Source organism: Temnothorax curvispinosus, unplaced genomic scaffold (genome assembly GCF_003070985.1).
Source record: "Temnothorax curvispinosus isolate PA1 unplaced genomic scaffold, ASM307098v1 QBEX01017838.1, whole genome shotgun sequence".
In the NCBI taxonomy this organism is placed as follows: domain Eukaryota; kingdom Metazoa; phylum Arthropoda; class Insecta; order Hymenoptera; family Formicidae; genus Temnothorax; species Temnothorax curvispinosus.
This window is the reverse complement of record NW_020227618.1, coordinates 830,236-846,707: the sequence shown is the minus strand read 5'-3', so window position 1 is coordinate 846,707 and position 16,472 is coordinate 830,236. Positions and strand designations below refer to the sequence as shown.

The 16,472-nt window shown below is 42.2% G+C and overlaps 1 protein-coding gene across 8 annotated transcripts in view; it reads left to right on the top strand.

The window, feature by feature from the left end:
* The window catches only part of LOC112467867 (homeobox protein prospero-like), a 30,404-nt gene extending 26,189 nt beyond the window's left edge, over positions 1 to 4,215 (top strand). For 4 of the 8 annotated variants that reach the window (XM_025036750.1, XM_025036755.1, XM_025036751.1 and 1 more), the window contains exons 4-5: positions 831 to 990; positions 1,774 to 4,215. In XM_025036750.1, coding sequence (XP_024892518.1) covers positions 831 to 990; positions 1,774 to 1,953 — 340 coding nt within the window. In that variant the 3' untranslated portion in view covers positions 1,954 to 4,215. The remainder of the gene's footprint in view (positions 1 to 830; positions 991 to 1,773) is intronic. The other 4 variants (XM_025036753.1, XM_025036754.1, XM_025036757.1 and 1 more) reach the window with 1 other exon arrangement.
* Positions 4,216 to 16,472: the final 12,257 nt, after the last annotated feature.

Below are 16,472 nucleotides of genomic sequence, written 5' to 3'. Positions count from 1 at the left end.
ACAGACTGGAGATTTCACAAAAAAGCGTTTCAGAAGCTTGTAAACGGAATATTCGCAAGGACGCCAAATAACTGCGAAAAAAAATACGAAATCTGAACTTGGTATTAATAATTTCCCTCGGTGCACGCAGTGCATTCGTACTTTTCATATTTTTTCTTCTCCTTCCACGCACGTCATTTGCAAAGAGGGCTACCCTTCGCGTCTGCTTCCTCGTTCGAAAACTCGGATCGCCGTTCCTATATCAATTATACATCAATTAACGAGGCACGTTTGTTTTTCCGCATTAATTAATGAACGTAAAGGTAGGTAACTTGGGAACGATGGGATTTTTCCTGCCGCGGACCGAATATAGAAGGGGATTGCGTAATTTTGCGTTGATTATACGTCACTAGCTAGACCTGCGAAAGCATCGTGTCTTTAGTGTGGCCGATAGGTTTTTCATCGTCTCTTTGCGTCTGTCCGCTTAACGTCGAGGAGAGCTTCGCATAGGGCTCTCCATGTGCGTCGTCCCCTTCCTCCTTTTTTTTCATCTCCTTCCGCTTACGTCAGACCACTGTTAGCATCGATCTTTAATTAATTATCGATGACGCATTAGCGTTGTCGCTGTCTGTCGCGGAGAAGCCAGGCGAGACAAGAATCAGCCGCGATGACGTAGAAAGATTTATTATTAATTGTCACCTCGACGTATGCACATCGAACAGTATGCTTTATATATAAAGCTCATATTAATCCATCAAATCGTATTATATATACATATTCATATTGTATTGAATACACACCGCAGATTGATGAATTGTCTAACCACTGTGCACTTTTCTGTCTCGTTTCAGGGAGTTCTACTACATCCAAATGGAGAAATACGCGAGACAAGCAGTTTCGGAGGGCGTGAAGAACGCCGAGGATCTCCGAGTCGGTGGCGACTCCGAAATCTATCGGGTTCTCAACCTTCACTACAACCGTAATAACCACATTGAGGTATGGGGTCCCCAGGTGCGCAACACGAACACGCACACGCTGCATTTTATTTTATTTTCCGACCGATATTGTTTCGCGATTCGAGAAAAAGACGAGCATGTATATCTTCGCCAATATAGAGTGACGCCGGATCGTCGATCGATCGATTCGAAATTATAAGCTTTCGGTGTTAGTATCTATCGTACGTTTATATAAAATATTTCACGTGCGTCTTTGTGGTTCACTGTAACTATATAATTGTGTTTGCACGTTTTACTATAAAAAGTATATATGCGTGAGATATTTATTGCCTGTTTGAGTACCGAAATAAAATTCTACTTATAACATTGTTAATTGAAGGTGCACATGCCAGATAATTTATAATCCACCCTTTTAACAAAATAAACATATCAATCTCAACATTGGGAAAAATAAATTTACATTAGATTTCTCAATTTCTTAAATTGTAGACATTTCTGTTGCGGCCCTTCAATTAATAATTAATCAATAGTGCAATTAATAGTTGATTTAGCATTACTTTAATAAATTATGCAATATCATGCTTTTTTCGTATCATATAAAAATAGATAATTTTGAGTAAATGGAATTAAATATAAAAAGTACATATTGAGAACTTGCGAAAAGTTGTGAACTACATTTTTCATAAATTTCATCATCATTCGGAATGCCGCATGTCGTGACATTCAACGATGACGTTTCTTGTTGTAAAACTACCGTAAAGCCAATCTGTATTTCGCTAATAACGCACTTCGTACTGTATAATTGCGACGACTGCTAACGGTGGCGCGAAACTTTCAGGTACCCAGCAACTTCAGGTACGTTGTGGAGCAGACGCTGAAAGAATTTTTCAAAGCGATCCAAGGCGGCAAGGACTCCGAGCAAAGCTGGAAGAAGTCCATCTACAAGGTGATCTCGAGGTTGGACGACCCGGTGCCGGAGTACTTCAAGAGCCCGAACTTCCTGGAGCAGCTCGAATGAATCAGGAGGTCGCGTGGCTCTTGCTCTTCGTGGTGCGCGGGCTCGCCCGCGCTCGTCGGCTCCCGATAAATCAGGAAACGACCAACGAGGGAGGATCGCATCCGCCAGGAAGGTACACGTCCTTCGCGTAGTGCGTGTTCAGGTATCCTTAAATAACATATCGCAAAAACGAACGAGGGCTAGGAAGGGAGAGGAGACACGGACAAACCCAAAAGGAATAGAGGCACCATCGACGTCCTAGACGGGCGACGTCAAGATGCCAACGAAGGATCAGGCTGTGACCGAATCACGAATCAAACAGAAAAGACAGAAGAAACATATACGCGTACACATGTGCACACCAACACACACATACAGACATACGTCCATAAAAGAGAAAAAAAATACTGCGAATCTACGGCTGACGAAATTCGACAGTCACAAAGTGTCGAACGCTCATCGACGTTCCTCTTGTTTCAACTGAACGAGCACGAGAAGGTGATTCCTGGGACGAGACGAAGAAAGCACGACGAATGCGTGGTCAACGAACGGCGAGAAATAGCTTTTAGCGTCGATTTTGTCCGATCTGTTTGTAACGTAGAGTAATTACTTCGTTACCGCCTAATTTTACATCAGACGATAAGAATAGGGATTTTAAAGACGATAAACACTGCTGGGGTTGTACTCACGGAGAAAGATGAAGACTTTTCGGAACGTTTGCGAGCATATCCAAAGATTGATTAAGTCTGAACATCGCGCACGGCGATTCCCCTTCCGATTCGAACGAGACCCGGAAGTGGAATCCTCGTCAACTCGGGAAACGATGCAGGACGAGCGACTTTCTCGTCCTACACCGTTTCTGTAAAAAGGAAAGGAAAAACACTTGTGGATGAGGAGAAAACCTTGCGCGCTAAGTCTACTTCGGATAATCCTATACTTTGAACTCTGCAAGCAGCTTCGGTTTTTGCGAAGATCGATGCTCCCTGATAAAATTCTGAAAAACTTCTTATCGCAGAATGAATACCGCAAATGGCAATTCATACTTCGATAAAAAGGCACTCTTGCTGCAATCTGTAGCATGGCTTCTCTTCTTTCTTTCAGGAAAAGTAAAATCTCCAATGTATTAGTTAAAAGTATCGAGGTTCACCTCGATGCTTTCTCCATCACCAAGATTCAATATTTCCCTATAGAGATTGTACATAATTTCATTTCATTTCCGCATAATAACTGATCAACGAGGATTTGAGATCGACGTGAAAATGCTTGGCTATGAAATTACACTGCGCGTGAGAATCGGGAATAAGAAGCAGCGCGAGAGAAAAAAACGATCGTGCGCACATCGATACCAAAGAATCGACTTCGCGAGAATCAGATGCGTAACGTCGCAATGAGTAACCGCTCTTAGCGATTTCCGCACAAACAATCTGTTCCTATCTGCCGAGGAAGAGATTCCTCCGTTTTTTTTTTCGTTCTCCCGTATATATATTTTTTTCTTTTTTCCTTTCGCTCGCTGAGCATTACTTGTCGGGCCGATAAAAGAGTACGTTTGTCAAGAGTGCATAACGTTGGGAGGATCGGTGCACGGGTCAATATACATAGCTGTTTTTATTAATGGTTGATTGTATAAAACGAGATTAGGCTAGTCGTAGTGACGAGATTAGGAGTAGTACGGGCGACGAAGATGCAGGTCGGATGCAGCGTCTGTGCGAGGATCGTGCGCCGGCCGTATTCTAATTGTGTAGCGTTGCAAACCAAAAAAAGAGAAAAAGAAAAGAAAGAGAAAAGAGCGAAATGCTATATAATCGTGCGTCGACGCGATAATTATATAAATATTAGACTTCTAAAGCGAAAAAAGAGACGGATGCTGGCGTGATTAAAGTAGCGTAAAAAAAAGACGTGCGCCAGAGAGGGTTGCACAATCGCGCTTCCTTTTCTCCGTTTACATTAACCCCCCTCTCCCCCGACCCATCCTACGTACACGGACACACGCGACACGCATATAGCAGTCACTTACAAGTATTAACCCCTGCACCACGCGATTACGCGCGCGCGAATGTACGAGAAATTAGAGACAACGCCCCTATACTCTTACTTGTGACCTTTCTTTTCGCTAGAAATTTCTGTAGATACTTTACGAGATGGTATAAAAATATTAGGGATAATTTGAGTGGTAGCGGATGCACATAATTTAACTCTTATTTTTTCACCATTACTCTCGCTACTACGTGCACTATTATTATTATTACCATTATTATTATTATATTGCTATTATTATTGTATTATTATTATTATTATATTATTAATATATTATTATATTATTATTATTAGACTCACTATTATCTATATCAATATGACAATTTTAGCCTGAAATAATTATAATTATTAATATTATTATTGTCATCGTTGAAATTGTCATTTACGGAGAGAATTTAGTTAATTTAAAATTAACCCTATATAGCCTTTCTCCATATGCAATTTCCATGCCGCTCTTTCACGCTACCAATTTTTATCCTCTGATTTTCACAAGATCCTTTCCCGCCGACTACTTTGCCGTTCCCAATTTTGTCAAGCTTATTTATATCCCGTGCTTGACTACGCTCTATTTTTAGTTATTATGTATATTTAGTTATTATGATAATAATTATATTAAAATTATGCCCTCAGTAGTTTGTACCGGGCCATATACAAAAAAACACACACACATACACACACATCTTTTTGCAAGCGGTGAGTCTTAACCTAGTCACGAGTCACTATTTTTTAATTGATTAATGGTCGATTTATTGATTATTATTTTATTTATTAATTTACGACAATAAAAAGAGAGAAAATAAATTGAAATTTCATTTGCGTCTGATTTTGCGTAAATGTCATTTCACTTTTATTTCTGCATTGATTGTTCTACGATACCCTTTCCTTCATCGAGAGAAAATTCGAAAATCATTATATACGGTAAAAGGCAAAAAAGAAAGTCTTGATTTGGCATATTCAGAACGCTCTCGACTGCCTGCCAGATCTGTTTTTTTTCTTTTTTCTTCTTTTTTCGTAGGAAGACGTGAAACGACTCGAATGTACCACTCGTGAATTCGCGATCGGCGAGTTCAACGAGGATGGAAGCGAGTATCCTCTTTCGTCCGAACTAGAACACGCGTTGTAGAATGATAGAAGCGAGAACGAAATTTCGAAAATTTCAACTTTTTATTACGTAATGCACACTAGACTTTGGCCTAAAATTAGTAGCAACTCCTTCGGCACTGGCCTAAGATTTTGGTCTAAACGTTTATAACGTGAGACGAGAATAGGATGGCGGGCAAATAAAGAAGTGACATGGAAGGTATTTGGATGTTGTAAAAGAGGATTGTAGGGGATACGCGTTATCTCACCTCGCTGACTCGCTTGTCGCAATCCTGGAGTGGCTTGACATTCGTGTCAAGGCAATGGACGCAGGTAAAAAGTTATTCTTAGGCAATTTGTTATTAATATTATTATTATTACATTTAAGTAGAATTCTTTTTAACGCAATTTGTATTTTAAAAAATCGCGTATTTTCGGAAAGCAAACCTATAATATATTCAATAATCACTGATAAAACTTATTACGTTTTTTATTTGCTTTTATAATCAACTTGATTGTGGTTGCATTATTGAGATTATTTTAGTCAGATACATCCCATCCCTTTTGTCACCACGTATGATGATACATTAAAACGTCATTAAGAGGCTTTTGATTTAATAATACGCGAAAAATTGCAAAAGGTAATACTCGGAATTTAATTATAATAATAATATTTCGCATAATGATTGGTTTTTCACTAACAGAAAACAAATCAAGATATAATACATTCGAGTTTAATATTAAACGCAAAGATAACACTTAAAAAATTTAATTTAACGTTCCCTTCTCTATGAATCTTTAATGTACTTCGTGCATCATATAAGCTCCTTGATCCTACGAGCTTTGCGCTTTCACGTCGATACGCGTCAATAGCTTCTCAATTACCATTACTGATAACAATATACCACGTGATTTTTTTACGACAAATCTCTGCATTAAATACAATCTTGCTACATAGAGAATATACGCTACTTCAATATTAACGCCATCGATGAGACATAATTCGATATTAACTATCGTTCTCATTCTCTTTTCTTCGATCGCGCTGAATTTACGAGAATATAATTTTCGTAATTTCAGCGACGATCATACATCGGTGAAACATGCCTACGATCGTTTCCATTATCCTGAACAATGATCATTCCGCTCTTTTAAACATTATTCGCACTCAGAAAAAAAATAACTATCGCTGCAACATTAAATCGACGTTCTCTAAATCGCAACCGTGCTACAAGAAAATAGAAAAATTCAGAACTACGACAGGATTTTGATCTTCCTTGCTTTCGACAATTTAAAAAAAAAAACCGTAAATCACATATGTACGTATCACAATATGGATTAAATCAATTATTTCGATTCCGCACATTCTTCGCCACTGGAGTATGACCACAAGCTTTGGAAAGCGGTAAACAAAAAGAAAATAGCGTAATAATCTTCAAGGGCAAGCCGATTTTAAATCCCCCAGTCTCATCTTTATCAGCGGATAAGCTGATGAAACATCAGAGGAATTTTCGTATGGTCGGTTATTCGCAAACAGAAATCTGGGAATCAAAAACTATTACGACACATAAAATAACTCTCGCGTGATCCTTCGAGGTCATCTACGAATTTCAAAAAGTATAAGAATGAGAGTCCGCTTCTTTCATTTCTCCGTCGACCGAGAATCGAAGCTCCTAGCGCGAAGGACAAATCGTTCTAGATCTTACATAGCAGACGTACTCGAGCCACGAAGAAAGACTCGAGAAACTTCAGGAGAAAAAGTATCTGAACAATGGTAAAAATAAAACGAATAGCAGCCGGTGGTTCACCGCGTTCGCCAAAATTTCTCTCATCGATGGGAGAGAATCAGTCGCGTTCCTTACCTCCCGATCGATGGCTAACCGGTCCCGATCTATCCACGCGACATCGGGTCGCGGAACGGAAACTGGCGACGAGCGCAAAGAAAGGGACGAATTCGCAACGATTATACGGATGCGCGTACGTAATGAGAATGGAACGAAAACGTAAGAAGGGCAGACGGCGAGATCGACAAGATTGCAGGAGAAGGAGATGTGACGAAGAGACACCACATTCCCGAAGGACGAAGGCGAAGGATTAAACGAGTCGTTCACCTAACGAAACGAAGTAAATATTATAGGAAGTCTAATCGACTCGCCGTTTATATATTACATTTTATGCAGCGGGGCCGACGCACGGAGAAACGAGTACACGGGACAGAACGAAATTTAAAACGAGAACGAAAATACGAGAGAGAATGGAAGAAATAATAAGCATACGTACATACCTAAACGCGTAAGTTTTAAGGAACACGTAAACAGAAGTAAGTAATAGTATTTAACGTTAACACTTGCAAGCTATTAATTATTATATAAACGATTAACTAAAGATAAAAGACGAGCGGAAGGTCGTATCACGCTGCAGAGGAAAAGGATACCTACTTTAAAAAAAAACACACACACTAATAAACTAATTATTATTATATGATTATATTATTATTATTACGATCATTACTATCGAGTTTGAGATTAAGCCGTGATAACAAGAGAAATCAGTGAGAATGGGAGAGAGCGAAAGAGGTAAACCAGAGAGAAAGCGAAGGAGGCAGAGTGCGAATTCAAAGCGAATTCATTGAGAATAATAATTCCTCAAACTATTAGGAACATAATTAGGGTATATTTATTATGGCGAGTGCGCGATTACGATAGTGGCGCGGTAGTATACAGAGAGAAAGGTGGGAGATAAAATGGGGGGACTGAAAAAAAAAAAAATACGTTATCTCCCCCATGACGTTTCAGCGAGGCGGAAATCGCGTCTTTCGAATTTTCGCGCGCGCGATAGGAACGAAGTGGAGGAGCGAACCCGGGAGAACGACCGAATGTGAGAATGAGAGGGAGAGAATGGGGAAAGAGAGTGAGAGAGAGAGAAAGAGAGTTAGAATCTGTAAACTGAGAGCATGGAATTTAGAGCGTAAAAAAACTATGTTTCTATATGTGAGATCGCGTGCGTAAGCCAAAAGAAGAGAAAAAAGAAAAAAGAAACTGATTGTTGACACCGAGTGAGCAAACTTTGTGTGATAATCTCGTAGTACACGTAGCATGTTAAGTCTACACAATACGTTTGGTAGGGGATTAAAAAGGTGAGAGAGCGACTTTCGAAAAGTCGGGCAGGAGAAACGGGGGAGTAAAATCCGACCGAGGGAATCCGAGAGGTCTTCCGAGTCTCTACCTCCCAAAATGAATGTTTCTAAAATCGGTCGGGGGCCAATAAGTGGCCGCCTCCGGCGATCGACATATCACCGCGCGTATATGGATCGTTAATTCGTAATTCTAAGTTACAGGGTGCTCGAGACGTCGTCGACTACTCCGGCGTCTCGGTTTAACGTAGATGTACATTACGTTTCCTCGCTGAGCTTGCGAAAGCTTTACATTGTCTTTTAATCGATAATTTCGTGCAATCCCCCCCGACATTACGGTGCAAGACGAGAAACCGTCAACCGCTACGATTTTTTATTTACAGAACTACCGCGAGGACAGTCGATACTCCTGTCTCGCAACCGTTCTTAACTTTTTACGGCCCTCGTTATTTAAGCAAACGTTAAATCTTTGTGTCGAACTTTATTGAATAAATTATTAATTTTCAATTAATTATCAATTAATTAATTCAATAAATTTTCAATTAATTTTTAGTTAATTAATTCGATAAAAATTCGTTTTACGTTATATTACTCTTCTAAATATTTCATCAACGCATATTTCAGATTTAAAATTTTAAAATCATTAATAAAATCTTTCTGCTTCAACTTCAAACTCTCACGTTAGTTCATGGACCGTGAAAAGTTAACATCTTAATGATAACTCTGAACATTAATTTACAAAGCAGACGTCGGGAGGCTGTGCATACTCCAGCTCCCGCCTTAGCAGCAATTTAAATAACGCAACGAACAATTTACGTTTCTCGTCTTGAATCGAACGTCGATCGTCAGAAGTTTACGTCGCAATAATCTCGCTCAAGATTCAAGAGCGTCAAAAGAGAGCACCTCTCGGAAAATCCGTAACAGTCGGGCGTTTAGGGGGTGGGTGGGCGACGAGGGATGGAAGGGATGGCGGTTCATGGGAGAGAGATGGAAACCGACGAAATTGTGGATGGTGTAGAAGCGTGTAGGGAGCCAAGTGTCCTTGATGCGACCGTCGTTGAAGCCACGAAATCTCGCGATCTCAACAGGTGATCTTTTTTGTTCGGACGAGTTGAACCATGCAGGGGGAGATAAAAGCGGATCGAAGATAATAAGAGATAGAGAGAGAGAGAGAGACGCATATGAAATAACATGCACGAGGAAAAAAGTCACGACTGAGAGAAGAAATCTATGCGAATTGCGATTTCGGACTGAGTTCGGAGCCACGGGCAACAGACGTTCGGCGCAAACCGATCCTAGCTGAGAGAGAGATGACGAGCGAAAGGGCATGAAAGAGTGAGCGAATGCGAGACGGCGTGACAGAGGACAACGAGCGAAAGGGACGGAGTGAAACGGAGTCGAGAGGCGAGGCGTGAATGTGCTAAAAAAAAATTGCTAAAAAAAGTGAAGAAATTATACAGAGAGAGCCGACCTCCTTGCCTACCGGGAGGTCCGCATATATGTATTGTAAAGTCAAGACTAGTAAATGATAAAATTAGGAAAAAGCGAGTTTTAAGAGGAGAAATTATTAGGCCAGTTTGTAAATGTAAGTTATTACGGAATTTTCTCCCCTCCCCACCCTTTCGTGCACGATACTTTTGGCAAATCTTTCGCGAGCGTGAATGCGGAGAGGTAAGCGCGAATGTGAGAGAGGACAGAGAAATATTTATACATGTGCGTGAGAATCTGAAGTTACGTGTGACACGTGTGACGAGAGGACGGAGAGATCGAGGCAGGTAGAGAGAGAGAAGGAAAAAATGCCATCGGACAGATGGTCCAGCACGGTCCGACGTTCGACTCAGAGATACAGGAGAGAAAGAGAGAGAGAGAAAGAGAGAAAAAGAATCGAGTAGCAGGCAAAACGCGCACAACCATCGAGAATGGCAGATATCACAAATGTCATTATCCATCCAACCCTTCGGCCACCGAGAGTATGAGGAACAAGGAGTGTAGGACAATGAATCTTGACCAAATCCTGCTTGACAGAAAATTGGGTTATTCTGGTCTGCCTTCGCTTCCACACGCCATATATTATTTTTCATATATATACGGCTTCGTCTTATATATATATATATATTATATATATATTACCCAATCGCTCGCAAACATGCTCGCAGTATCCCCATGCTCATTTCGTATCTATCATCTAACGGTTTTCCGCTAACGCGTGAAGCTCCTTCGACCTGAAACGAGCATCATACGTTCCGTATTTAATGGGAATATTTCTTCTTATCGTCTGCAATTCTTATTGCGACCCTGCGTCGCGCGTGAATCGAGAGAGTGAAAGATAGCGAGAGCGAGAGAGAGAGAGAGAGAGAGAGAGAGTGGCGAAAAAGAATGAGAATGTGAATTGTATGCACGCGTGTACCAAGAGAAGCACACACGAAATGAGAATGAGAACATGTAATGCCTGTGTATTCCTGGAGTATATTACTTGCGCATACGTCTCAACCAGCAGTCGTGTTAGATTATACGTATTATCGTGTAGGGAATCGTAGGTGTATTAAGACAAAAAAAAGAATAACTTATTTAATAATGAAGAAGCAAAGTGAAAGAGAGAGAGAGAGAGCGAGAGAGAGAGAGAGGACTAGCAGCAAGCAACAAACAACAGTAAACCTACGTTGATGTGTGAGGATGTGAGCTAGATCGCCGCGTTGAGTCTAATGAACTCCTCGGAGATATATATACAACGCAGACCCTCCAGAATGAGGTGAAAAGGCGCACGACTGTCAGCCTTGTCGGCCATCTTCGTCACTTCGTCTAGATCGGGACGATCAAAAAAAACGTCGAACGTTCGCGTCAATTAATTCTGTAGATAGCAGCAACGAAAAACTCTTCCTCTACATTAAAGTAGCACGGGCGAAAGGTTCGAAGGACGATTAAATAATGTCTCCTACGAGCGACTTGAGCCGACGTAACGGGGCACAAAGTGGAATGACGAAGTTGGCGACTTGCTCGGTCGGCCGGAATGTCTTGTAAGATATTGTGGGAATTGTTTTTCTGCGCCCCGCTGCGAGTCCGTTTTTTCGGTCCAAGACGGGGCACCATTCACACAAGCCAGTACATTTTAGGCCGGAAGTTCTGTCTTTACCCGAGCTTGCGCCGAGTGCGATTCCGAGTGTATTTGAAATCCTTGTTTCACAGTCTACAGAGAGGCTCGCCACGTGGCCGATACCAACAGTTTTACATACAACAAGTATTCATTTACGCGAAAGTCACGTGATAGAAGAAGCTTAAATTGCCGCTTAGTACCGTCTAGATAATGAAACTTCTCTTGGGACTGCTAAAACGCACCAAGAGGTACTAAATAAATGTTTAAAAAGGGCATATTTGAGGAAAAAAAAAGAGTATATAAGCAGACTGTTGAACGCACAAATTATTGCAAAGAGCAATCATATTTTTGTCTCGATACATTTTGCATTAGCTACTTCGTTCGCGTGACTCTTAAAACCGGGTTCAGTTGCAATAGTTGAGCAAAATCGGGACTCCGCCAGGTCTTCACCAGGCGGATACGATCATCGCCGCATCATTACATTCGGATCCACTCCAGGAGAGACAGAGCTTCGGGCGAAAGAAAAACCTGACTACTTTCATACATGCATTACGATGTTTGATGACTATATATATATACCACTTTCGACGCGAGAATTCCTTTCTTACCTTTTACCGGCGTTTTTACTGGGTTCATTTTTGGCGAGAAAACAATTCTGTTCGTTGATTGCTAATCTTCGGTTGCGCACAAGACGACACACAGAGAGTAGAGCAAGAAGGTGTATGTGCGTGTACGCGTGTACCACGTCGCGCGATCGCGCGAGTCTTTTTCGGACGTCGAGTTTTTCTGAAACCCTTTCACGCGGTGCGCGCGTACGACGCCTACCTATGCCTTATTGCGGCGAAGAGTGAAAAATTCCGTTTTTTGGCAGACACCAAAAAAAAAGCAGCTCCTAAAAATGCAAGCGACGCGCGAGAGGACGCGCGGCGTGTGACGCGCGTATTCTCGCGCGCGCGCTCAAAATCACACAACAGATAGTGCTCAGCAAGGCGATGGAACATCGATCGCGATGCAGCACACCCACACATACGCGTACATCCACACACATACACGTACACGAACGCACACGTACACGAAACGCCGCACACACACACACAATGGGACATACACGTATACAATGAACATGCACACGGGCACACGCAGTTTCGGCCAGAATCTAAAAGACACATCAAGGAAAAAAGTACAAGTTTATCACGTTGCGCCTTAACGTTAAAATTAAAAGTTGATCAAAAGAGATGAAAAAAGTGAAGCGTATTCTTAACCAAAATCGGCCTTAGTATATACTTTTCCAGGGCACGTGGAAAGCTAAGGGACGGGCGACCTTCCTCTCGACCTACTTCCACAATCCTCACTCTTTAGATTAATATAAAAAAAAAATGATATAAATATATAATATATATAATATATATACACGATATATTATATTCCGCCGGCGGTGGGAAGTTTCGAAACCTCGCAGCTAACTCAGCAAACCACCGAACCATCGAAAGAAAAAAAAATTAATAGATCTCTCTGTTCCCGCCGCGTCAGGTCGGATTCGAAATTTTTGCGGTTCGTGTCCACGTCGACGAATGGAAAAAAAAGCGTGCGTCGTGGACGCGTAACCCGTTCTCCAAGTCCCTACCTCCCAAAAAAAGAAACCCGGGAAGTCGCCCGTCCCCATTTGCACGTCCCGCTGTACCCCACGCTCCCCGCAAGGTGTTCCCCTCCAAATGAGATAAAGAAAAAAAAGAAAAGAGAGAAGTAAAAGCTAAAAACGAAGCGAAAACACACCTATCCGGCGAGAAGGCGAGCCTTTCTCGCGCATATAGAAGAAAAACACTTCCTGCATGTAATTAAAGCGACGACGCGAGTGGACGGGTCACCCGGGATTAGTGTAAGGACGCTCGTTGCTAAGTAAAGCAAAGACGATGACGTGGAATGGAAGAGAGGAAGAAGCGGAGAAACAACTTTTTCTTGATGCGGAAGATGGACGACTGTCGACTCGCCGTTTCCCCGCGTACCGTAGGGGCGATGGTAGAAAATTCGCAGAAAATCCGAGAGATTCGAAGAAAGCGATGCACGCGAATAACCCACGCATACGCGCTAAGGGAGGGATCGGTCGCGTATCATTATCTCGTCGCGTAGATCCGCGGTATTCCTTGCCATCCGTAATCTCTTTTCACGAGCGTATATCTTCGTGAGACTCGACTGTGACGACTGAGGAAGAGAGAGAGAGAGCTAAGAATGTGGAACGCGATCATTAATTGATCTATATTTGTACGCCGTATATACCGGAGAAAAGTCTAAGCGCAAAACGACGCATTCGACGAGGCTATGCATACGACGCCGACGCGCGCAAACGAAATACTATCGCAGTGTTGCAGGAACATTTCACGTGGAAAATAAACCGCTTTGAAACACTCCGAACAAATGAAGCCGTATTATAAAAAAAAATAATAATAATTTAAAAGCGATAGATTCATCGCCTGAATAACAAAAGGATTAAATGAAGCGCAAGTACTTCAAATTGATATTTATTTCGAATCTTTCGCAAGGACATCCGCGTTATTCGTTCTTTGCACGCGGTCATTTTAATCGTTCAGCCAAAGCCAAACGGATCGTTAGTTCAACATAACTAAACGCTGATGATAAAGCAAGGCTAACGCTGTGAGAACAAAATGACTGTCGTCGTTTCGACGACAGCTCTCGATGAATTATTCAATTGCCACGATAATAAGCACGACGACGTCATAATTCCCGATACTTTCCAGCACTGAGGAACGCAAGGCGGTCCGTAAGATAGTACCGTTCGAAAATTCGAAATATATAAATAGAATAATCGACAAATCAGCATTGATCACGCGAGGTAATAGACGCTTAACCGATTGACACACGCATACGGCATCGCAACGAATACGTCGAAAGGCGCTCTCGGAAAATACGATGTGCCTCGACCCGCCCGTAACGCCTCGCAAATTCGCAAGCTTTCTTCGCGCGAAGTGTGCGCCGCTGGCGACTGTCCGTTTAGATCGTATTTCGAGGCAAGTGATAATTACGGGAACTGCTACTGCACACATCCAGCTAATCAATGGATATCGTCAGATCACGGAGATTATTCCTGAGGAACAGATAATAACGACGTTCCGACGTTAATGACGGCAATAGCAATCGGATGCAAATGATCACTGCGCGTCACCGATCGGATGGACACACGGGCTTATTGTATCGATACTTCGACCGATGATCCTACTTTCACGCGCTTATTTTCACACGTTACTCCACGGTACTCCGCCACAGACAAATATGTCGAATCAATCGACACCGGTTTTCCGTTACTTATTTATTATGTATCGATGATCCCTTCGTTAGACGTCTCAGTCTCAGTTCTCCCCCGCAAGAAGCACACAGACTTTACGACGATATATAGGACAGAGTTAACGCAGCGATTATACGCGCGTCCCGCACGATATGCGATGCGTCGTGCAATAAATAAACAAATAAATAAATAAAGGACTACTTTTGCAGCGTTACACGCACCTTCTTTCAAGCGACACAAGCGAATCGATTCCTCGTTGCAGAATGCCATAGTAATGTCGATTGCAGAATAGCAACAGAACTCAATACGATACCATAGTAACGACTTAAGTTTCCAATACGTCAAAATAATACGCTGTACACGCAGTACATATCCTACGATGGACGGCGATTTTAATAGTGCGGCGGCATTACGATTACGAAGTGATGCGCATCGTACTTCCGAGGAGACGAGATACTGGGAAGGACCGGAGCAGAAAGAGAGCAGAGACGGGACGAGATCGCGCAAGCACGAAGAACGAGATGAAAAGTGCCACGCCGGGACGAGAGAAATGATCGCTGGTCCCGTCAGATGAGCGGAGCGTACCGACGCGCGACCGAACGCGTAGTACGGAAGAAGGAAAAGATTTAAAAAAAAGGAGAGAGAAAAGAGAGAGAAAAAAAGAAATAGAATAAAATTCCACACACGACCGTGTGAGCCGACGCAGGCGAAAGTTAAAAAAGAAAAAATAAAAACGCCCAAGATATTGACTTGCGAAAAAAACGAATCAGACCTTGCCACTTGCAATTCGTTGAAGACGTGACGCGTTCTAAGCAATTCGCATAACGTAGGAAAGTGAAAAAAAAAACAGAGAGCGGGTACGTAAGAAGGAGAGAAAGTACGGGAGCGAAAGAGGAGTGTATAAGGGAAAGAGAGAGAATGAGTGACACATGATAAAAGGAAAAGGAATCACTGGAGATCCGCTATTCGACTTTCCGATTTTTCGCAGATTTTCGCGCGGGACAACAGGTGCGTCCCTTCCGAGACATCAACCTGCCTCCCCGTGACAACCCGCAGGAGCCAGCTCATCCTCCCAACGCCCCTCCCGTGATCCTTCCCCACGTGAACAAGGTTTGCTTCCAATCCGTACGCGTTATCGAAACCTAATAAACTATAAACTACCTAACAATAATAATTAAACGATAAAGGGGTTAAGAGTATCGATTAATTGAATTATACCTAACGATTAATTAAATAATTAATGAGTAATGATACATAACGATAATACGATTAATGATATATAGTATAAACGGTACGAGGCAACCCGGTAACATGGTGGCTAAAAAACCATCCACCGAGACGTGCGGGACCGAGATTCTGCCTCGTCGAGCGTGAGGGGTGTATCGACCGTGCGTGGGACGCTTTTACGGCGGCTGTATCCGAACACTACCTTGGTCCGAAAAAAACGTACGGATTCGCAGCGGCAAGCCGATCGGTACACTCCGTTGAAGTCGGACCGGCAGGATCCACCGCCGTCGGAGCGATCGTTTCTTACCCATCATTTATACGCTAGCTTGTAACTTGAGACTTAAGTATAATGAGACACACACGAGGAAGAACACACACACAGCATTAATGATACCTAATGATATGATTATATTATTGATATAACTTAACGATTATGAACTATCCTAGTGGTATTATACGACGACATAGTTGATTGATCTGTTTAATATTGAATGTCTGTAGATCACGGAGCGTTTGGAACTCTATGCTATCCATCGAGAGTCCTATATACAAGTCCACCATATTCCTCGATACCCCTTTCCTCCTACCCCCATATTTATTCCCCTTAATATACCCCCCTACTCACAAACCCACCCAAGACATCACGAAACTCTTAACATAAGTGGACCCGGAAATAT